The sequence below is a fragment of the Pteronotus mesoamericanus genome, unplaced genomic scaffold, assembly GCF_021234165.1.
Source record: "Pteronotus mesoamericanus isolate MK-2021 breed Mesoamerican mustached bat unplaced genomic scaffold, CSHL_Meso_final contig_347, whole genome shotgun sequence".
Taxonomy (NCBI): Eukaryota; Metazoa; Chordata; class Mammalia; order Chiroptera; family Mormoopidae; genus Pteronotus; species Pteronotus mesoamericanus.
The window spans coordinates 11,906,921-11,930,320 of record NW_026555137.1 but is presented as its reverse complement, the minus strand read 5'-3'; the positions used below and the strand labels follow the sequence as shown (position 1 = coordinate 11,930,320).

Below are 23,400 nucleotides of genomic sequence, written 5' to 3'. Positions count from 1 at the left end.
TTAGTGATCTTATTCAAATCAATTTCTCTAATTTTTTACTTATGGCAACTAATATATTCTTAGGTCTTTTTGTTCCAAATATCATCGGACTTACTCCAGCAATCCATTTTGTGGTCATGCCTTCTTCCATGAATGAAATTCTAGTTTCTTTAAGCCGTAGAGGAGGAGTAAGAGACCTTCCAGGTGACTGAGAGGGAGATGCTAAAGGTGTTGATCGAAGACCAGACCTTAGGATGGATTGAGGAGTGAACTCGGCAAATCCAGAGGAAGTAACTGACATGGCCAAAGCTTTAGCTTTCTGTGCCAAAAAGAAAAGGAAACCCATCATTAGTGTTTAGGAAGACAAACATAAGGGCAGATGGGGGCAACTGAGTCACAATGACGGCTATCTAAACACCTCTTTAATAAATCTCATTGCCAAAAAACACAATAACAAGTTTTATTATAAATTACTGGAAGTAAAATATAAAATTATATTCAGAACATTCTATAGTTAAGACTACAAAACATAAAAGTTCATTTATAATCATTCTAAAAGCTTTGGTTAGTTCCAGTTTAAAGTCAACTTAAAAATTAAGTACACAGATAAGGTAAATTATTTAACTATTGCTTAGAAAACTGCAGTTAGGTTAAAGACATGATACTGTGTCTTAAACACAGAACAGAATCTGGCTTATTTATACCAATCTAACCTAAATTAGTGAGACTGACTTTAAGAATGTTTTAGAATATAACAGTACCTGAGTTACTTTTAAAAATCCCCTGAAGATTTATTATAGTGAATAAAAGTAATTAGATAGGAACTATTTAGGTAGAAAAATACCTTTACTTCTTCTCTAAAGGACTAGTAAATTATTCCATTAGATTATTGAATTTGTTGTAATATTATCTTGATTTTTCCCCCCAGATTGTTTTGGCAGCAGGTACAAAATTACCCTAATTTAATTTAAACCTAGCTGTAAACAATAATAAAATTTGATTTTTTTTCTTTCTCTTTTTAAAAGATTGTATTTATTTATTTTTAGAGAGCAGGGAGGGGAGGGAGAAAGAGAAGGAGAGAAACATGGATGTATAAGAGACAGTGATCAGCTGCCTCTCACACGGCCCCAACTGGGGATCTGTCTGTAACCCAGGCATGTGCCCTGACTGGGAACTGAACCGGCAAACTTCCGCTTCAGAGGCCGGCGCTCAATCCACTGAGCCACACCAGCCAGGGCTTGATTGTTTTTCTTGATGAAAGAAAAAAAAAAAAAGTTAGAAATTCTGTACTGGGTATTAAGTGTCAGGAATTTAATAGTCTTAGTATAACCTTCTTTTGAAATTAATAACTATTTTAGGATGAGCATTTACTTAAGTATCTTTTATTCAATTTGAAAAATAAAGAAATTCCCTGGCTCACTACAAATGCTGGATATCAAGAAACAATTTTTAAAACAAGGAAAAAAGATTCTGGTCTTGGATCTAGAACAATGGACAAGGAGCTAGGGGATAACATATGTAAAAAACATTCTGACAATATGAAGGTAAAAAGACCTCTGTTAACTTGTCATCCTAAGTTTAGTTTTGTGATTTCTCAGACAGTATTTAATCAGAAAGAGTGGAGGAGAGGCTATTTAAAGACAGATATGTTATAGGGAAGACTAACAGTTTATACTTGCATGAAAGGAGTCAGAGAATTAAAATAAGCCTGAGAACTAAAAAACATCTGATAGAAAAATAGCAAAATGCCATCAGAAATAGAATTTAAACCAAACCCAAGAACATGAAAGCATTTTTCAAAGGATACAGGCCAATTTATGACCACACAGAGCTTTGCATTACTTTCAGGACAATACAATTGCTAACTTTAAGTATAATGCCAGCTAAGCACAAAGGATAAATTTTATAAAGTCTATTTAAGAAGATGTAAAAACACAGAAAGCATTCTGGAAATATACCCATAAAAATAGAAAAAGTTAAAAAAAAAGTCGTTTTTAAACCATTGATTATGCAGAGATATCATTTATAAATAGCTTATTTCTCCTTGTTATTTAAAAAATGATAACTTCCTAGCTTCACTATAAATGCTAGGTAAATAATACTCACCTTAACTACAGCAGGAGTTTCAAGTAAATGTAACTCTGAGGCCCTGGAGGTATTTTGACATGATCCTTTTAATTGTGGACTAGATACTAGGTCCAAAGGAAATCTTGTGGGAGGTTGCTGAATAAACCCCAAACACTGAGAAAGTTGAGGAACAGGATGAACGACCAAATCCAGGAGTCTGTAATCAGAGTACACATGGGAACAGAAAAATTCTGGTTACTTTTTTACTAAGTTATTCTATACTAAAGACACAGAAGAATTTAGTATCTCATTTAATTACTAAAGCTTCTACAATCACTGATATATATATGAGATATAAATATAAATTCAGTCAAGTACATTAATTAAGTGCATGTTCAAAAATGTCAGGAAACTAGCCCTGGCTACTGTGGCTCAGTGGGTTGAGTGCCGGCCTGCAAACAAAAGGGTCACCAGTTCGATTCCCAGTCAGGGCACATGTGCGGGTTCCAGACCAGGTCCCCAGTAAGGGGTGCATGAGAGGCAACCATACACTGATGTTTCTCTTCCTCTCTTTTCCCTACGTTCCCTCTCTCTAAAAATAAATAAATCTTCCTAAAAAATGTCAAAATTAACTCAGTAGCAAAAAAGGGAAACAGAAATTCTAGCTGATGATTGATTTTAAAAAGGCGGGGGGGGGGGGGGTCAGGGAGAAGTTCTAGTCCTTCTCTCTTTTACCAATGTTTGATGAGCCCCCACTATGTGCCAGGCATTTATTTTCAAATGAAGATGAACTGCTGATGATTTAAAATACTAAAGAAAATAGAGCAACACTTCCTTAGCAATCCATGAAAATGGAAGTTTGAGGAAACTTCCATTTCCTCAATGACTTTTTGACCATAATCTGAATAAATGCACTTTAGATCACATACAAAATATAATTACATAAAACAGCACTTAGCTTACTGTATGCAGTGTCCATGGATTTCTTCCTATTCTGTGTCATTGAAAGATACGTAAATTTAATGGATTCTGACTAGCATACTTCCCACTAATGCCAGCCAAAATTAGAGATTATAAAAACAACCTTCATTTATGGATCAATCAACACGGAGGTTATACTAAAGAAAGCATTTTGCTAGTAATTTTAATAAAACAAAGTCTGCTCCTTTTCTCTAAGCAAATCATCAAGCAAAAATTCTAAGTAGTCTACCAGCTGATAGGAAATTTACTAAAATTACTATATTACTGCGCAAATTATTTTAAAAAGCAAGCACAAAAAACTCAAGAAATTAGAACAATTGGTCAAATTTTAAAGATAATTAAAAATTAATTATTGTCAAACATTTTGTCTTCAAAAATGATTTAATAAAATTCTTACCTAGAAACTTTTTGTGATGCTTTTAAAATTGGTGTTCCAACAAATGCTGCAGGCAGCTCGGGGTCTGGGAGAGGACATACTGCAGGAGATGGTCCTTCTATTTTAGGACTATAAAAAAAATAAAAATGTAACTTTTAATTAGGTATCACAAGGAACATTAAATTAAAAACCTATATATAAAGTGGTAAGACTTGATGGGAGAGAAAAGCTTTTGTTTTTTAACTCTGAACGTTTCTGATTTTTTACAAACATCAACGAAAATACTTGCTTTTGAAGACAAAAAACATTCTTGTAAGAAAGTAGCCAACGTAAAGAGTATTTCCTTTTTAGATTACACTAATAAACTCTAAGGTTGGTATGTTTATGAATGCTGCTGATATCCAGGAAAGATTAACAAGTAACATGACTATAAAAGGTGTAAGAAAAACATACCTATTGTAGGCTAAGATGCTATTTTTGGGTTCATCACTTTTCCAAACCTCTCCAACTTTAGATAATACATTATGGATGAAAGTGGACCTTGCTAACACGTTCCCTATTACAGCTTGCTTTGGAACTGCTGATAACGGTTTGGGCCGAGAAACTGTGAAATGAAGAATGGAGGAGTCAATGTCATCTCTAACACCAGGATTTTACTGATAGTAGATTAGTATAAAAGAGTAACTGGAAAACAGATCACACGATAAGAATTTGGTTAAAACTGTATTTGGCTTAACATCTACGCAGAAATTTAACAATTTAGGCTTTTAGGAGATGGTGAAAAATTATTGTCCATGTTATTTAAAAGTTGGACAGGAGTCACAAGTGAAATAAAAGAAGTTATTTCATTCTTTACCACATTACTAAATAAACTGTAAAAGCTGCCAAGAAAGCCTTACATTTTGGGGGGTAGAATGGCCTATGAAAAAATAAGCACCACTATGATGATTCAAAGCAAAAGTGAGCTAAAATAGCAATGGTGGCAGAAGGTAATCGTTCAATCTCTTTTAACTTAACACTTGACATTTTTCAGTGAAACCTTACCTTTTCGAATAATTGATAATGCTGACACATGGTAAGGCTTAGCTTGCTCAACGGCCAGTTTTCGATGGATTCTAGGAAGAACCTTCCCATATTGGTCTAATATAGAATTTCGAGCCACTGCTCTCTCCCGCAAGTGAGGGTCACGATCACTCTATTGAAGATATCATAGCTGGTAAAAATTTACTCTTCAAACAGGTTAGGTGATATGTTTATAAATCTACTGTTTAAAATATAATTGTGAATACCCAAGAATATCTTCCTCTTCCCTATTTATCCATTCTTCCAAACCAAGGACCTCATACACATACCTAATTACTTCACCAAACCTTATCTGTCAATAAATTCCAAGTCTTTCGTATTCTGCCTTGATTCTTCGTAACCCCTAAAAACATCAGTTGTCCTTTACGAGGCTTCTGCATGTGTCAGTACTATGTACATGGTACTTCACACTCACCTTTGTATATCCTCAGAGAGAGGTTATTATTTTACATATGAGGAACCCAAGGCATAGAGAGGATGTTCCAAGCACAGAGCAAACTAAGAATTAGTCTGACCCCTAAAATCCATGCTCTCTGTGCTGTATAATTTTTATTGCTATCCTCTACCTCATCCTGTTGTTTTCCCTGAGTAAAATGGTTAGTCTGGAAAGACTGTAGACAGATAATTTGAATTATCTGTCGACAGATAATTTCAGATAGATGAATATCTGAATATCTATCTACAGATAGATGAATATTTAAACAGAAAAGGCGTATATAAAAGAATTAAGTAATAAAACCCTGTTCCTAATTCTGCTATAGAAGGTAAGAGGAGGACTGATTCCCCAAGCTCAAATTTTTTATAAAACCCAGTGGCTGGTTACAAAACTACAAGCTCTTGGATAACAAAGTAACTGGTTTTTCTTATTCTCTTGTCTCTCGTAATAAAACAAGTTTAACTATACCGTAACAGTACTCTTCAGAGTTTGGTTCAGTTTCAAGGCAGGGATGTAATTGGCACGCTGTAAATGGTGAACTAAAAGGAATTCATGATTCTGAACACTGGTGCTGGACTGCAAAAATCTCACCAAACACTCCTAGAAAGAAAATAATAGATTTGTAAGCTACTAACATATCTTGAATTTCTGAGGAGTTTTTATGGCTAAGTCATTACCTGCTCAGTGTCTGTAAATGGTAACTTCAGTAAGTCTTCCATTAAGCCCATTTCCTGACAGACTTTATAGGTGTGCTTTAGTAACTCCTCTACATTCAGTCCATTGGAATGGTGGCGCAGTAAACTCCAGGCCTCAATCATGCACCTGAAATGTATTTTTCAAAGTTTAGTTTTAGAAGAGCTATTTAAAATGTTCAAAACAAGTAATCCACCTAAGATTCTCAAAGATACTTTGTACCTGTAATTTAAGGGTACGTTTATAAAATACTAATCATGGCATAATAAAGTTTGCTCATGTCAACAAGGCATTTTAAAGACTTAATTTTATGCTGTTCTGTATCATGTAAGTGTAAAATAAAAGGAAAGCAAAGTAAGTACAAAGAAAGTCAAGACAGAAAAGTAATGTGGTCTCGATAAAACGGAAAGGTTAGCATGGTATGACAAAGAAAAGCCAGGCTCTTAAAAAAGTGACAGCGTGAGAAAGAAGAATAGAAAAGAAAATAGCAAAGATGGAAACAACCCTGTTGTTTATGAGCAGGTGAAGAGTTTAGCTTAGTAACAGAAGATTTTGGTTGACCTATAGCAAGATCTGACTGAAGAACTTGATCAAATTAGACAGTATTAGACACCATGTGTTGTCACTGAGATATCCTTCTTTGTGGGCAACAGGTCACTGAATGAAGCAGTGTTTCTCATAGTATACTGTTAAATGGAAAAATCTTAAAACAGTATAGTGATTTTAATTGTAAAAAATTTAACAAAGCCTATAAATATTTATGTATTTATTAGATGACATTTAACCTGGCACTTAAGAATTTCTGAGGGACTGATAACTTTCAGGGCAGAAGTGGACAGAATAAAAAATAGCAAGTGGACAGGAATAGAAAGGAAATAATTTTCTTTAAAAAAAAAATCATTCGTAATTCTAAGTCAATAGGTAATAGTGACTACGGTGGGCATCTCAATTAAAAAAGCTTTAACTATGGTTTTTATTGAAATAACAAATACTAAAATAAGGACTGGTAAATACATGACATATATAAGAAACAGAGTATGTGAACCAAGTTATAGCAACTAGTATTCATAATGAAATAAATCGGAAGACACCGAGTGGTCCTTTGTTTTTATTTCTGAACTTAGTGTGTATGACACAATGTTGCTAGATTTCAGCAGACTGGATAACTGAAGCTTTACTATACTTAAGAGAAATAAGGTTTAGAAATTATATAATGTTTGCTATGATAAAGGAAGAGGAAATGAGAATCTAGCAAATTAGAGAATCGAGCTATGGATGAATCAAAGGACAATGGAATCAACAAGAAGAAAACACAGCAGCCCTTTAAAGGCTTTTTTCTGCCCTGGCTGGTGTGGCTCAGTGGGCTTACCTATTAAGAAGCAAAACATTGATGTGAAGGGTAATATCAGTGTCACTGGACACTGCTGGCTTCATTGTCTGAATATATCTGAGGGCTTGTCTGTGCGCGCCCTGACTCATGAAGGCTTGAATAATCTTTGAATGCTGCCACGACACAGGTTTTGCAGTAGCTGGATGAAACAAGAGATCCAAACCATTCTGCAAAAATGACATGGAAACTGGTAAATACAAATATGATGCTCTGCATTTAGACAAAGTGTCATATCTTTAAAAAGAGACGCACTACTAAAGCCACAAAATCAAGATAAAACCAGTGTCAATATAAACTGAAAAGATCTACTTTAATCTATGGTATACTTTATTTTAAATAGAATCCTTATCAAAAGCCTCACACTTTTGAGACCTCCTTAAAGCTACTATATACAATCCTTCCATCACCAGCTTCTTACATGAAAACCAAATCCTGGCTTTTGTGGTTCCCTCAACACATTAAATTTATTTCTATCATCATCATCGTATCTGTACTATTAGTAATTGTTTACCAGTTTGTTTCCTTCTTGAGGTGGTGAGAACCCTGGGGTTCTTAACTCTTTTATCTGTGTATTCTTGCTGCTTAAGATAGTGAAGGTATTGGTTAAACTGACTTCTTAAATTACCTCTAGAAGCCCTGGCTGGTGTGGCTTAGTGGACTCAGTGCAAGCCTGTGAACCCAAGTGGCGCTGGTTCAATTCCCAGTCAGGACACATGCCTGGGTTGCGGGCCAGGCCCCCACTAGGGGCTGCACAAGAGGCAACCACACACTGTTTTTTCTCACTTCCTTCCCCTCCTTCTTAAAATAAATAAAATCTTAAAAAAATAAATTGCATCTAGAAGTAGATTGCATTGTATCTTTAATACCAAATTTGTTGCATATTTTAATTAATTTACTTTTTATTCCTCACCTGAGGATATGTTTTTATTGATTTTAGAGAGAGGAGGAGCAAGCAAGGAAGGAGGGAGGGAGGGAGAGAGGGTGGCACTGATCAGCTGCCTCCCAAATGACTGGGGATGAAACCCACAACTCTTTGGTGTATGCAGTGATGATCCAAACAACTGAGCCAACTGGCCAGGGCTAACCATTATGTATTTTTATAGTTTACAAAAGCTTTCATTCTATGTGAAAACAGACTTACCTCATAGTCATTATGATCTATCAGCCAAAACCCTTGAATAAGTTTAACCTGGTCCCAAGAAATGGCAAAGGCAGTTGGAAATGATTCAATGGAAGTATCTGTTTTGTTTGGGAAGGAATATATAATATCAAGTAGCAAATAAATGGTCTTTTAAAAAGAAGATTAAGGACAATAAACAAAAAGACAAACTATGTATATATTTATAATAAGTAGCAACAGAACATAGCAGGAAAAATTGTTGAAAGACCTCAGTGTTTAGAAAGCTTTCATGGCTATCCAGCTAAGGGAAGTAGAGTTTTATTAAATATGGATACAGCTAATCCTGCAACTGACTTCACTCATTCTCAATTTTTAAAGCACCTATAGGAGTTGTATTTAGTTCATTCCACAGGAGATGAATTAAAGCATACTTTCTTTATGAAATCAGTAGCTTAGCAAATTTAAGAATCAAAGCTATAGACAAAATTCCAGTTACCCAGCAAAACCTGGCAGCTTAAGCAAGTACATCATATATCTTATAAAATTATAAACAGGACATATTTTTAGACTAATACATTAGTCTAAATACATTAGTACAAATACCTTATTGCAAAGACCAAAGGACTTAACACAGTGTCTAAGGTAACATTAAGCTAACTTAAAGGTATTTGTACTCAGTACATAAGTTAACCTATCTGAGAATGGCTGCTTGGCCAGTCATGTTTTAGAACAGTTGTTCTTAACTTGGGGAGCATTTCAGACACATTTTAAGAATCTGTTAAAAGCCATGGAACCCATCCCTACAAAAATAAACATAAAACAAAATTTTTTATAGTTTCAGGTTAATCAGACCATCTGAACCCAACCTACAGATCCTGGGATTAGAACCATTCCTTTAAAAAAAAAAAATCAAATTTTATGATTTTGGTAATACATGAATTATTTGACTAAAAAATGTTAAAGGATACAATAGCATGTTTGCTTGCTTCAGTAACGTTGTCTAGCAGGTATATGTCAAGTAGTGCCTATAAAAGAGAGAAAAAAATTCAGTGCCTTTTATATACTCATTCATTCATGTTCATTGTTCTACCCAAGCCTATGTCAGGTATGAAAATACAACCAAACATATCCCCCTCCCCACAGCTCTGTAGACCCTCTAAGTGGTATCACATTATTGCAAACCTACATGTAGACTAGGAGGAGGGTATTTTCCTGTTCCTCCTTCATCCCGTTTCCACAACTTCTCAATTCGATCTCCTAACTGAGAAACCATTCCATCAATCATCAAATAATCAGGGGTCCACTTTCCTCTGCAATAAGGGTAACATTAAGGATTATTTAATATTAGTGGTAATTACTATTATCAAAACAATAGCATTAACTCTTAAAAAATAACAACCCCTACTATCAAAGGGAGAAGAGTTGAGGGGGGAAATAAGAAAAAAAAAAGAGTCGTCCAAGTGCTGAAATGTAACTGTTAATGGAAAGGATGAAAAATAACTAATTGGTGACATATTTTATGCTTTTTTGATGAATAGCAGCTTCCGGTCTTTTTCTGAATAAGAATTCTCAGGAAAAAAATACACGCTTAAATTATAGAATCTCCTCAAATAATGAATCATGGTAAATAGTCTTATTTAGGAAATAATAGCCATACTCAAGTTCTAAAATAAAAGTGTGACCATTATTAGGTCAACACAAACATTACAAATAAAACAGTAATGTTGGTAACAAATTCTGATACTTTACTGAGAATTCCAACCATTTATTCATGTTATAACGTGATGAATTCTGTTCTACCTCAGGCTTGACTTCTTACAGAAGAAATTTCTAAAATGTTTGAAGGTTCTGGATGTACTATACCTCGATAAAAGCTCACACTTCTCTCGACGACTGGTGTAGTAGTTCTGAATTACAGGGTAGTTGTAGTATAACCTTGACAACTGCACAGCATCATCTAGATTTTTTTTAAGAGTTGGAAAAAAAGCTAGTAATATTTCCAAAATATCCCAACAATACTTAGGTTACATACATTATAATTTTATACTGTTTAATCTGCAGCCTTCCTAAATTTAAGTAATACTACCCACCCCTTTATTAGTATGTGCACAAATGAGAAAATCAAGTCTCTCATAGACATCTGTAGCAACAACGATGCTAAGAGAATTATGAAAGAATAAGATCGACAGCAATTATGAACAGTGGGAGAAGCATGTTTAAATGAAATCTAATGCAAATCCTGGTAATGCAAGAAGTTAGAGGCTTTAGATGTACGTATATTCTAAACAAATATAAGTCAAATTCTCTAGTTCTTGATATTTGCACTAGTCATTAGGTCAAAGAGGGTATTTAAATGATGGCAAATCATATTAGTTAACAGCCACATTAAAAAACCCTTAAGAGGAAAAGACTGACATATCAGATTATAAAATAGTTCTATGGAACTAAATATAGCTGGTGGTATCATTGAATAAACTCTCAGAAGCTATGTTTTGTCAAATATTCTTTCCTTCAAAATGTTATTCAATCCAATAAACATGTATGGAACACTTGTGTATCAGGCATGGGGTGAGGCACTGAAGACACAAAGGAAGAATGTAAGAAAAGAAGTTAAGAAGAAAACATTAAGTGAGATGGTGGAAGAAAGAAAACCTGAAACACTAAAACACAGCAACAAAATTATAAAGATTTAAGAAAGTTTCAGTTAATATTTACAGATCAAGTAAACATTTTACCTAAGCCCTCTGGCAAAAGCCCAGAATGAGAGAACCACAGAACCATCTGTGCATACTGACAGATGAGCTGGGAAACCATACACTTATTGGTTAAGTTCATGCGACCTGCAAAAGAGTTAAATATCAGTTAACTTTCAACCATGAATGAATATCAAGACACTCAATAGTTTTCAAAAAACTAATTAATTCCTTGATCATTTTTAACAATGTGTATGTACTTTTGAACAAACTTAGCATGAACAAATAATTTCCAAAATGCTAAAATAACTCGACTGAAGCAGATGTTTTAGGTAAATATGCTTCCATCTTAACTACACTTACTTCCATTTAGCTAATTTTAGAAGTCAAATTTATAAATTAATGCAAACTATATAGTATCATTAATATAGGTTGTTCACACCAGGACTTTAAATAAAATTGACTGTTTTGCTTAAATGGCAAACAGAGAAAAAAATTACAATGATCTCTGAATAAAAACTTAATGTATAATTAAAAAATTTTAAATTGTACTATAAATACACTATCCTAACAGTGAGTTTAACTCCCAAATCTCCCAGTTATTTAAGTATGGGCTCATGCTACATTTAATAATGTTCTGTACCTTTATGTTAAAAAAAACTACCACCACCCAGCATTTGAGAAATAATGGCCTTTTGCACAATGATCCATCTAGGACAGGAAATTTATTCTTTCTCAAAGTCAAGAAGTAAAATTTAATAAAACATTCATTTATATAAGATAAACAGCACACCTCTTTCAGTGATCTCTTGGGCCTCTGTTACAAAACAGCTTAAGACTGTATTAAGATTGCTAAGAAGCAAATGGCATTGTTGAATAGACTGTATAGTCTGTGGATCAATGAAACGACACGAACCATCAAATAATGGGGTACCTTTCAAGGATAAAAAATACATAATTAGTTTCAAAGCAGTAAATCTGAATTAAGCTCACAACTGCAAACCTTCTCAAATTCCTATTGATCACAGAAACATTACAAAAACAAGCTTGAAATGGCAAACACCCTCAAGGAAACTAGAAGGGGCAGATATAAATTATTATTTTTTAAATGTAGCGTAAGATAAGCAGTATGTTAGCACAAAGGAAGGGGATAGAGATTCAACTTCAGATTCACTAAAAATCAGTTATATTCATTAAGTGTTTCTCCTTCAAATAAATCTTTTATAGCACAACTTTTATGTACCCTGTTGTTTTGCAATTAATATTTAATAAGAACTTTCATCCACCTCCAGTCTTCAAAAGTAAAACATTAAAATTAAGACTCACATAGAGACTTATTACAATAAAAATACAGGATGCTCTAATTCATTGTAGACTCAGTTGTCCTTTATAATTCAAGGTTGAGTTTAACAAACCCCTGGGGAGGTTATTTTTAGTTGATATTGGTTACATCTTCTGAGGATTTAATTGCATTAATATTTATATGTAATTGCAATAATATATAATGTGTAATATTTATGTGTAATTGAAAATGACTATCTTAATTCTAAAACCTTCCTTCCTTAAATTATTTGCTTTATGCCCTGGTTGGGTAGATCAGTTGCTTAGAGTATTGTCCCAACAAGCCAAGGTTGCAGGTTCGATCCCCAGTCAGAGCACATACAAGAATCAACCAATGATTGAATGCATAAATAAGTGGAACAAAAAGTATCAATGTTTCTCTCTAAAAAAATCAATGTAAAAAATTTTTTAAAATTCTTTGCTTTACTTCCAATACATTTAAAATATTGATTTTGTATTTTAATTATTCGTGATGTTAAAAAAAATTTCCATTAACTACTGATGAGGCTCAAGGCAGTAATAATGGCTAAGTTATTACCAAGCTCAACCTAAAAATACCACATATAATCAAAGAATAATAAAGGCATACAATTTTTATAAACTGGGTTAATTTTTTTTCTTCTTTTATGGAACTTATATAATCAATCCTGAGAACATTTTCCTCTGGGGAAAAGTATTTTTTTACCCTGATTCTGAATTATCAGATGTTCTAGATCTCAACTGTTCCAATGACTGAAATACCTAAAAGTATTTACTTCATGTTTATAATTTCATAAGCAAGCCCTAAAATACTATAGAACCCCGTGTCTTCCTATACAATTTTGTTGATTTAAAAGCCCTATTAAGCCCTGGCTGGGTAGGTCAGTTGGTCGGAGCGTTGTCCTGACACATCAAGGTTGTGTGTTCAGTCCTCTGGTCAGGGCACATACAAGAATTCACCAATGAATGCATAAATTAAGTGGAATAACAAATAGATATTTTTCTCCCTCAAATCGAGTTTTTAAAAAATCCTATTAAGAATAAAATTTTTAAAATTTATTTGTATAGAGACTAAAAGGTAATGGAAAAAAATAAAGATTAACATATACTTCTAAATAAACTTAAATTTTACTGTCATGTACAGGGCAATCATATATTGCCCCTTAGCATTATTTTTGCACATATTGGGCATGAGTTTTTAATATTCACAAGATACCTCAAACCTCAAAGTGTACAACAGACTACTAAACAAGACTGTCAGGAAGGAAAACGACTTAACACAGCTGATAATGACATCTATTAGAAAAGAAAAATGAGCTTTTATCCTGCTATTCAGTTATTATTCAGCTTCTTTATATGCATAAATATTTTAATTAAAATTGAGTAAGTAGAGGAGCTTCTGAGATTAACTGGCATGTTCTCCTTAACCATATGTATTTTTTGTTAATTAAACTCCTAAGAACAAAAGACACATAAAGGTATAATTCTGAGACTTGCTATTGTGGATATAACATGTTGCTAGTTTAACAATCTGTTGCAAAATCTTCATCAAAAAATAACTTTGTCACTTTAATGTAAAGAAGAAGTTTTCTTTTGTGCCTTCTTTATAGAGTTTGTAACTTTAAAATGATTAAAATTATTATTGTTATGTACCTAAAAATTTATCACTATTAGTTCCTTAATATAATACTTACATAGTCTGTCAAATTCCTCTTTTGTGAGAATCACTTTATTCCATGTCCATTCAAGAACAAAGCGCAAATTACCAGCAGAATTTGGTTGTTCTTATTTGTAAATATAAAAGGAAAAAATAAAAAATGATTACCAATTACAAACAAAAATGAGTAACTTTCAGTGGAGAAACCTGACAGAAAATCACCCTAACCAAGTGAGTAAGGAAAAATAATCATTAATGGAGACAAATTGGTATCGCATATCCTGAAAAGTTCAGGATACTGTTCTGTAAAGTGCAGTACATCACTTTATGTGGAAAGTGTAAAATCTGAATCTAATCATGAGAAAAAAATCAACAAACACAAGTTGAAAGGTAGTCTACAAAATAACAAGGTTATATTCAATTTTAAAAAAGTCAATTTTTTTGAAAGACAAAGGCTTAGGAATTATACCAACTTGAGAAATTAAAAAGACATGAAAATTAAATACAATATATATCCTGGATTGAATTCTGGATTCCCCCTGCCCAAAAATGCTATAAAGGACAATCCCAGTGGGATGATTAGTGAGATTCAACTGAATTCTGTAGATTATCTAATCTACCTGTTAGCAATGTTAATTTTCATGATTTTTATAGTTACAAAGTGGTTTTATAAGTGAATGTCCTTGTCTTAGAAGGAAATAATAGCAAAAAGAAGCATGATGTCTTCAACATATTCTCAAGAATGATTCAGAAGAAAATAATGTGTGTATGTGTGTATGTTTGTAATGGGAGAGTTCTGTAATTTGTACAACTTGGATAAATCCCCAGAGAATTTTGCTGAGTGAAAAAGAGCCAATCCCAAAAGGTTACATACTATATGATTCCATTTAAGAACATATTTTAAATGACAAAATTAGAGCAAAAGAGAATGGACTGGTGATTGACAGGGGTTAGGGCTAGGGCCATAGAAGGGCACCGGGGGGATCGGACTTGATGTTGTACTAGAGGCCTGTCTGCTTTTGCCACTGGAGTGGCGGTGGCAGCGGAGTTCACGGGATCTTTCTGTGTTGTCCTAGAATCATGTTAACTGGATGTGAATCTACAAATAGCTCCAAATGAAGTTTAACTAACCACCTCCCACAGACCCTGAGCTGATAATTTTTAAAAATACAGTAATTTTTTTTGTTAAAAATCATCATCTTACCCTCTGTTATCCATCTTCTGATATATCCAGTCAAAAGTCCCAGGGAACTTGTGTGGATTGCTGCTGACAATATAGCTTTTAATTGTTCTTCCTACACCAGAAGAAATTTGACAATAAGAAAGAATACGTGATCAGAGATTCAAAGGTAGCATGTTCTATGTAGCTCAGAAAACAAAATTTTAAACGCTTAAAAAAGCGTTCTGACTTACTAGGATAGCTACATCAAAAAGACAATAATGAACATTCGTGATGATGTGGAAAAATGGAATCCTCAAAAATTGCTGGTTGGATTATAAAATGGTAAATCCCACTTTGGAAAATAGTCTTATAGTTCCTCAAAATAAATTACCGTATGAACCAGCAATTCCACCTCTAAGTACATACACGCAAGAGAAATGAAAACACATGACCATACAAGAACTCTACATGAAGCAGCATTATTCCCAATTGCCAAAAACTGTCCATCAGCTGAAGAATGGATGGATAAAATGTGGTATACTCATATGGTGGAATATTAGACAGTCATAAAATTGACGACGTACTAATATATGCTACAACATAAATGACCCTTGAAAACATTATGCTAAGTTAAAGAAGCCAGTCACAAAGGCTGTACACTATTAAAATCCCATTTATATGAAATGCCTAGAACAGTAAGTCTGTAGAGACAGAAAGCAGACTGGTGGGGACAAGAGGCAGGGGAGAGTGGGGTGAAAAGGGCGACTGCTGACGGTGCGGGGTTTTTTGGAAAGTGTTGAAAATGTTTTAAAAGTGAATGTGCTAAGAGCTGCCTAACTCCACAAATATACTAAAAATCACTGAACTGTACACCCCAAGTAGAGTAGATGAATTGTATGAATTCTGTCTCAGTAAGGCTGTTATTTAAAAAAAAATCAGTTATGTAAAGAATGGCCTAAGTCAACAAGGACAAAAAAAGAGAGGGCATCATGGGATAAACAGCTCAACAAGTTTTTGAAAAGCAGTAATGAATAGAGAAAATGTGGGTTATTTAGCAGTGTGAAAGAAACATGTTCTAAAGTTCCCACAGAGGGGAACAAAAATGAGACTGCAGTCAGCTTGGCTCTCAGAATATCGGGCTAAATTCTTGGAAAAATCAGGCACGAGAGAAAGTAGAAGGAAAAGGTGGTCAAACATGGGACTGAAAACAGAGGACAGGTTAAAACTAGTATATGAACACAATCTCTTCTGTGACCCTGCTCAGAGAACTATGGGAGCCGGCCGGCCAGGGATCTTTGGAAAACCTCAGGGGCTCCAGAAAGCACCAGGGGTTTCCCTACTCAAAGGGTGCACATCTAACCTACCGTCCCAACGAAGGCCTCTGGATGAGCCCTACCCACACAAAACAGAGCTTATAATCTGGTCCTGACTGACTCTACATATAGACAGACAACTAAGGACCACCAAACACTTAAGGATAGTCACTGGCATCAGAAAGACTAAAATAATAAAAACTGACTCCAGAGAAAATAAGAGATAATAAAGGGAACTAAGTAAAACTTAAAACATACATAGAAAATTATTTCATTTTTTATGGATGAAATAATTCTTCACTATGAATAAAGAATGACCAAAGAATAAGAGCTCATAGAAATTTAAAATTTGATTCAAATTTTAAAAATAGAAAAAAAGGAAGATGCTAATAAAAAAATCTCCCAGAATAAAGAACCAGAGGCAAAAAAGACAAAGAGCTAGAAAGATAAGCTAACAGAAGATCAACTCAGGAGAGTAAACATTTGCCTAATGGCATTTTACAAAGAACAAAAACAAAAAGTTAAGGTTGTGCGAGTGACAACGTAGGCAGGGTTTTTTGGGGGTTTTTTTTTAAAGCCAAAAAACGAAAGTTAAAATCCTCTGATAACAGTATGAAGTGTTTTTATTTCCATGAAATTAAGTGTTAGGGGGAAACAAAGGAGGGAGGGAGGGAAGGAAGGGATGGAGGGAAAAAGAAATCAAAAAAGAAATTATCAGCTGAAGGCATTAAACAATGAGCACCAATATGTACATTATGATATTTGAAAGGCTTTCTCCACCAACTTATTAGGTTACTTATCTGTAATTATTTAAGTAACTTAACACTGGCTGAGAGTTAAAAAAACAAATTTCCTCCACGGGAAAGTGACTTAGGGTCACTTTCTTCTTGCATATTTTACTGGCAAATAATGAGTTAAATGTGAATTATGAGCTATCACCAGGCATCTTCTGAGTGGTAAAATATACTGGGTCTAGGAAACCTATGAGTGGACTAAATACCACTACGACATTAAGATTTTGGCTTCCATGATGAGTCTGAGTTCTATAGCTGTGTTGTTTTGCAGGAAATTGGAATCTTCATTAGTAAGCTTTCACAAGACACTTGTTTCTTTATAGAGAAATGGTTCTGGAAATAAGGCGTCAGAATCACAATAAAAGCTTTATTAAAACAGATTGCTGAGCTCTATTCCTGGAGTTTCTGATTCAGTAGCTTTAGGGTGGGAAACGAGAATGTGTATTCTAATGTGTTCCCAAAGAAGCTCATGTCAGCGGCCACACTCTGTTGCTGGAGACCATGAGATTCACCTAGGTCAATATGGTTTCCACTCATCTGATTTTGTTCTCTTGCATCTATGCTACTCTCTTGGGGGCAGGAAAATGCCCCCTACACTGTTACAATGACTTTTACTTATGACATGTCTGATGCAAGCATGATGTGTTTCCTATTCTATATCCTGTATATACCTAAATAAACCTGCCATTATGGCCTATTGGGTCCTGGGAGTATGAATTTTAAGCTCAATTTAACACCTTAGTTACTGATGATGCAGAGAGCACATTATACTGCTTAACTTACTTTTATAGAAATTATCTAATAGATTTTTATTCTAGCAAAGAGACAATAACATGATAAAAAAAAAAAGTTAAAAAATCATCTCACCTGACTTAAACTGGAAGGCTGAACATCAATAAGTCTTGGTGAGAGAAGGCCAGCCACAAGACATCTATTATAACCATCAGAAATGACTTCATTGATAAATGGTCCTGATTTCTTTAAAAAAGTCAAAGTCTGTAACGAATCAGTAAGATATCAATCCTCAATCAAGTAAACAAATTTAAGAATACTTAATAAACTCACTGTACTACTTCATACTTAACATTTTGAATAAAGCTAAAAACACTGAAATGGAAATTGTGGAAGACTATATTTCTATATTTCTTTAAAGAAAAACAGTTTATAGGTTCTTGAGCTAAATCAATGCTTCCTAATTATAAATAATACTATTAAGGATATTTTACAGAGCTTATGTTTTTATGAAAGGTAACCCTGTTATCTTTTCTAAAGCTGATAGACTTGGTGACAAATCTCAATGAACACACACAACCCTGAAGTTTATTCCTCTTGGTATAAAAGAGATCTGATACAAAGTATAAATATGGCAATCATCTCCATCTAGCTGATTATTAATTAAAAGGTCTGTCACTGATGTTTTGCTGGAAAACTGTATTTCAACATATCACCCACTGTGTTGGGCACTCTATCACTGTGCCAGGAACCTTCTCTGCATTGCTTTATTTATTAATAAGCTTTCTGAGAAGAGAATTCAGAGGAAGGATAAAAAAGGATGTGGTATGACAACGACCTCCTTTGCTCTTTTCATTGGGGTTCAAGTAGCTAACATCCATAGAGAGCTGCTAAAACACATCCCGACAACTCTCATTAACCTAGTAGAAGCTACCATGAAGTTAAATCCATGATCTGACTTGACTTCAATAAGAAACACTATCAACATTGTTAGCTGTTACCTACCTCCTTCTGAAAGCCAGTACAAGTTATATGAATAACTCCCGAGTTTAACAAACAAGTGGCATCTAAGAAAAAGATTTTTAAAAAACCCACTTTAATATATTTGAGATGGTATCAATACAACAGAATTTATCTTAACAGATTGCTAGCTAAAGTATCAAATTATTACATATAATAAATTTTAAAATAACTTTTCCAGGTATTTATTTCTATACTAACAAGATACCAAACCTTATCACAAATGCACTAAATATGAAATACTTAATCTTTTCTAGCAAATTCAAAGTGATTTCTTTATAAAATGTATTCAATTTTTCACGTATATGTATCAAATTTCCTAAGTTATCCATATTTTAGCTGACAGATAATACTATACACATATACACATTTATTTCATATAAACACACACTTCTATGTTATTTTTCTCAAAAAGTAATGTTAGGGTAATACATACCAAAATTATAGGAACTTGGGTTAAAAAATTGTTCGGGAGGTGAATACGAAGGAGAGACTCCTCGACTTAAACTTCTCTCGTGTACTAATATATCCAAGATGTAATGTGGAGAAGTCCTACTTACAACAGAATCCAAGGACCACAATGCAAAATAAGAGCAATTATGTAGATATTCTCCTGATCTAAAAGAAAATTTTACAAAATTATTAAATCGCTGAACTGCTATAGATACAAACACCAAAAAAAAGAGAGAAAATCATACCTTAACGAATCTGGCATTTGTGCGTGATACCAACGATTTATGTCAAAAATCCCCAAGTATATAGAAGGCTTTCCTTGTCCATATATATTCACTTGCCAGGTAAAGACTGATACACTTGTCTCAGGAGACAGAGCTAAAAGAGAAAAGTAGTTTTAAAAGACTGAATAATCTCAATCTTTGGAGTAAAAACCCCAAAATAATATTATAACAAGACTTGTCTCATAATTTCGTATTTGTCAAAATACATTTTTATCATGTATTTTGTAAGTAGAGATTCATTCACTTGTATCTTGACTTTTTTTTTATATTTCAAAAACCTGATTAAAAATTACTCATTAGAAAAGTTATATTCTGGCTTGTTTTCAGTTAACACCTGGTCAGCTTTGAGGTTTAGAGGTGGAAAGTAGGAAATGATTTGAATGAATAGTCTCCCAAGAATGGTACATAGCTAGTACCAGAAAATATCAACACCTAAAATGAATGCCTTTAGATCTTAGAGCACAATTCTTTAGAGGAATCTTGGCTGAGAAGGACTGATCTAGCTTTATGATAAATGGGTAAAAAAGACAAGTACCTGGATGGTGATTATGGAATGAGAAGACAGGAACAATTTAAGAGACATCAACAGAAGGAAAGGGGAAAGTAAAAATATAAGTCACAATTACTGGGAAATTTAGAAAAGAAGATGCAAACGGGTAGTAAGAGAGAGTCTGATGAGTTCCACTTTTGACATGTTTGGTTGGATGTGAAAACTGGATCACTAGCTGAGATGTGGGGCCTAGAGCAGAGAGAACTCTGGGATAAATTGAGCTAACCATGAAAATAAATCCTGACCAGAGCACAAAAGTAGGGTTCTAGTGAGCATTCCCAGAACTGAATGAACCTATCACATTAGCACATTTAATCCTGACACCCACCCTTAGCAAAAGATATAACTTTATTATTCTGCTCACAGATAGAGAAACATAGACTGAGAAATACTCAAGTTTGTCAAAGGTTACAGCCAGTGACAGAGCTGGGATTTAAATCCATGCTGGTTTCTCAAAATCTCTGCAATTTTTACTATGTCAGAATGTTTATCCAGGAAGATGGAATCACACTAAAGATAACAGAGAAGCCCTGAGTGGTGTGGCTCCGTGGGTTGGGCGTCACTTGGCAAACCGAAAGGATGTTGGTTTGGTTCCTGGTCAAGGCACATGCCTCAGTTGGGGGCCGGGTCCCTGGTTGGGGGCATGCAACAGGCAACTGATCAATGTCTCTCTTGCACACTTAACGTTTCTCTTCCTTTCTCCCTCCTTTCCCCTCTCTCTAAAAATAAATAAAATCTTTAAAAATATTTATTGAAGAAAAAGAAAAACTCAAGACAACCAAGGCATATTTGTGGTATGTCTCAAAAAAGTAAACAGAGAGAAACATTATTCATAGACTATTCTGAGACTGTTACCAGTAGTCAAAACTAAAGACCATTTTTGTTTTTTGTTATATTAAAATACAAGAATCCCTCATTTTCTTAAAGTGTTCAGTTCTTGAGTTCTATATAGCAATGTAGAGAATAAATACCCAGTATCTCATATAGACCTGGATAAATTCCATAATTAGTATACCCATTTTTAACCAGGAGTTTAAACTCTAGAAACCAGTATCATGAGTTTTAAATCAAGATACATCTTTTTTTTAATCAGTTTATTTTTTTAAAGTATATTTTATTGATTATGCTATTACAGTTGTCCCCTGATTTCTCCCCTTCCCCGCCTCCACCCAGTATGCCCATTCCCTCCAGCATCCCCCCTAGCTCAAGGCCATGGGTTGTACATACAAGTTCTTTGGCTTCTCCATTTCCTATACTATCCTTAACCTCCCCCTGCTTTGTACCTACCACTTATGCTTCTTATTCCCTCTACCTTTTCCTCCATTTTTCCCCTTCCCCCTCCTTACTGATACCCCTCCATGTGATCTCCATTTCTGTGATTCTGCTCCTGTTCTGGTTGCTTAGTTTGTATATTTTTTTAGGTTCAGATGCTGATAGTTGTGAGTTTGTTGTGAAATGACTGTTAGGAAGTCATTTTACTGTTCATAATTTTGACCTTCTTTTTCCTAGATAAGTCCCTTTACCATTTCATATAATAAGGGCTTGGTGGTGATGAACTCCTTTAACTTTACCTTACCTGGGAAGCACTTTATCTGCTGTCCCATTTTAAATGATAGCTTTGCTGGATAGAGTCATCTTGGATGTAGGTCCTTGCCTTTCATGACTTTGAAATTCTTCTTGCCTGCAAGGTTTCTTTTGAGACATCAGCTGATAAGTCTTCTGGGAACTCCTTTGTAGGCAATTGTCTCCTTTTCTCTTGCTGTTTGTAAGATTCTCTCCTTATCTTTAATCTTCGACAATTTAATTATGATGTCTTGGTGTATATCTCTTTGGGTCCAAGTTGTTTGGGACTCTCTGAGCTTCCTGGACTTGTATGTCTGGTTTCCCTTACCAGATTGGGGAAGTGTTCTTTCATTATTTTTTCGAGTAAGTTTTCAATTTCTTTCTCTTCCTCCTCTCTCCTTCTGGCACCCCTATGATTTAGATGTTGATACGTTTAAAGTTGTCCCAGAGTTTCCTAGGCCTCTCCTCCTTTCTTTTGGATTGTTTCTTTACTCTGTTCCAGCTGAATGTTTATTTCTTCCTTTCATTCCAAATCATTAAGTCCCAGTTTCCATCCCTTCACTGTTGGTTCCCTGCATACTTTATGTCATTTGGTATAGCCTTCATTTCTTCCTTTATTTTGTAGCTGTATTCAATCATTTCTATGAGGAGCATCCTGATTACCAGTGTTTTGAATTCTGCTACTATTTTGAACTCTGATAGGTTGGCAATCTCCTCCTTGCTTATTTTTTTCTGGAGTTTTGATCTGTTCTTTCATTTTGGCCACATTTTCTTGTCTCCGCAAACATGCTATGTTTTTAGGCGCAGAGCCTTAGGTATTTGCCAGGGCGGGGCAACCTAATTCACTGTGCTATGGTGCTATCACGTGGTGGAGGGGTCAGAGAGGGAACAATCGATGCTGCTTGCCCCCCTCTTTGCAGAGGCTGGCAGTTTCTCCCACTACCAAACTCCCCAGGTTTTTACAGCCAGAGTTTCTGAGGCTTTATTTTGCTGGCACTTGAACCCTTGGTTGTGCAGTCTGTCTCACTGTCCAGTTATTCCTCCTGGTTTATCCCCACATAAATGTGGGACCACCCAGTTCACCAGCCGCCTCTTTGGGGCACATCCTCTGCATCCCAGCTGCACGTCTCCACCCCTACCAGTCTAGATGAACGTTTCTTCTTTAACTCCTTGGTTTTTAGACTTTATACAGTTCCATTTTCTGGCAGGTCTGGTTGTTTTTTTGTTTTTAAATTGGTTGTTTCCTTCTTTTGGTTGTGCAAGGAGGTGAAGCCTATCTGACTACGCAGCTATCTTGGCCAGAACTCCAAAGCTTTTATTATTTATTTATTTATTTACTTTATTTATTTGAGAGAGGGAAAGAGGGGGAGAAAGACAAGGATCAGTTGCCTCTGGTCCACAACCCAGGCATGTGCCCTGACTGGGAATCAAACCAGTGACCTCTGGGTTCACAGGCCAACGCTCAACCCAGTGAACCACACCTGGCAGGGCTAAATAAAGATTAATCTTAAATCAAGTGTTCACATGACATGTAAGAGTACTTTTAACTAATCTTACCTTCAGTCATCCCTTCCTCTCTGTCACCATGAGATCGAAATTTCTCTATACTCTGGCATCCCAACAGTTTGGTATTACTAGTCTGTCCCCTCAAAGGAAATGTGCCACCTGTGAGGTCCAGTGTGTATCTTTCTTCACAGTACTCCAACCCCTGAAATAAAATGTACAAAAATTTTT

The 23,400-nt window shown here is 34.8% G+C and overlaps 1 protein-coding gene across 1 annotated transcript in view; it reads right to left on the bottom strand.

Annotated features, from left to right (window-relative positions):
* Positions 1–23,400, bottom strand: part of AHCTF1 (AT-hook containing transcription factor 1) — a 62,411-nt gene that overhangs the window by 16,996 nt on the left and 22,015 nt on the right. Inside the window, exons 8-28 of the mRNA XM_054576676.1 lie at positions 23,224–23,374; positions 19,515–19,647; positions 19,253–19,434; positions 18,802–18,863; positions 17,932–18,060; positions 15,000–15,090; positions 13,833–13,922; positions 11,612–11,752; positions 10,861–10,965; positions 9,989–10,082; positions 9,312–9,435; positions 9,094–9,150; positions 8,147–8,293; positions 6,985–7,172; positions 5,600–5,744; positions 5,391–5,522; positions 4,448–4,598; positions 3,857–4,007; positions 3,425–3,532; positions 2,086–2,263; positions 95–298 (exon numbers count right to left, since the gene is read on the bottom strand). Coding sequence (XP_054432651.1) covers positions 95–298; positions 2,086–2,263; positions 3,425–3,532; positions 3,857–4,007; positions 4,448–4,598; positions 5,391–5,522; positions 5,600–5,744; positions 6,985–7,172; positions 8,147–8,293; positions 9,094–9,150; positions 9,312–9,435; positions 9,989–10,082; positions 10,861–10,965; positions 11,612–11,752; positions 13,833–13,922; positions 15,000–15,090; positions 17,932–18,060; positions 18,802–18,863; positions 19,253–19,434; positions 19,515–19,647; positions 23,224–23,374 — 2,763 coding nt within the window. The remainder of the gene's footprint in view (positions 1–94; positions 299–2,085; positions 2,264–3,424; positions 3,533–3,856; positions 4,008–4,447; positions 4,599–5,390; positions 5,523–5,599; positions 5,745–6,984; positions 7,173–8,146; positions 8,294–9,093; positions 9,151–9,311; positions 9,436–9,988; positions 10,083–10,860; positions 10,966–11,611; positions 11,753–13,832; positions 13,923–14,999; positions 15,091–17,931; positions 18,061–18,801; positions 18,864–19,252; positions 19,435–19,514; positions 19,648–23,223; positions 23,375–23,400) is intronic.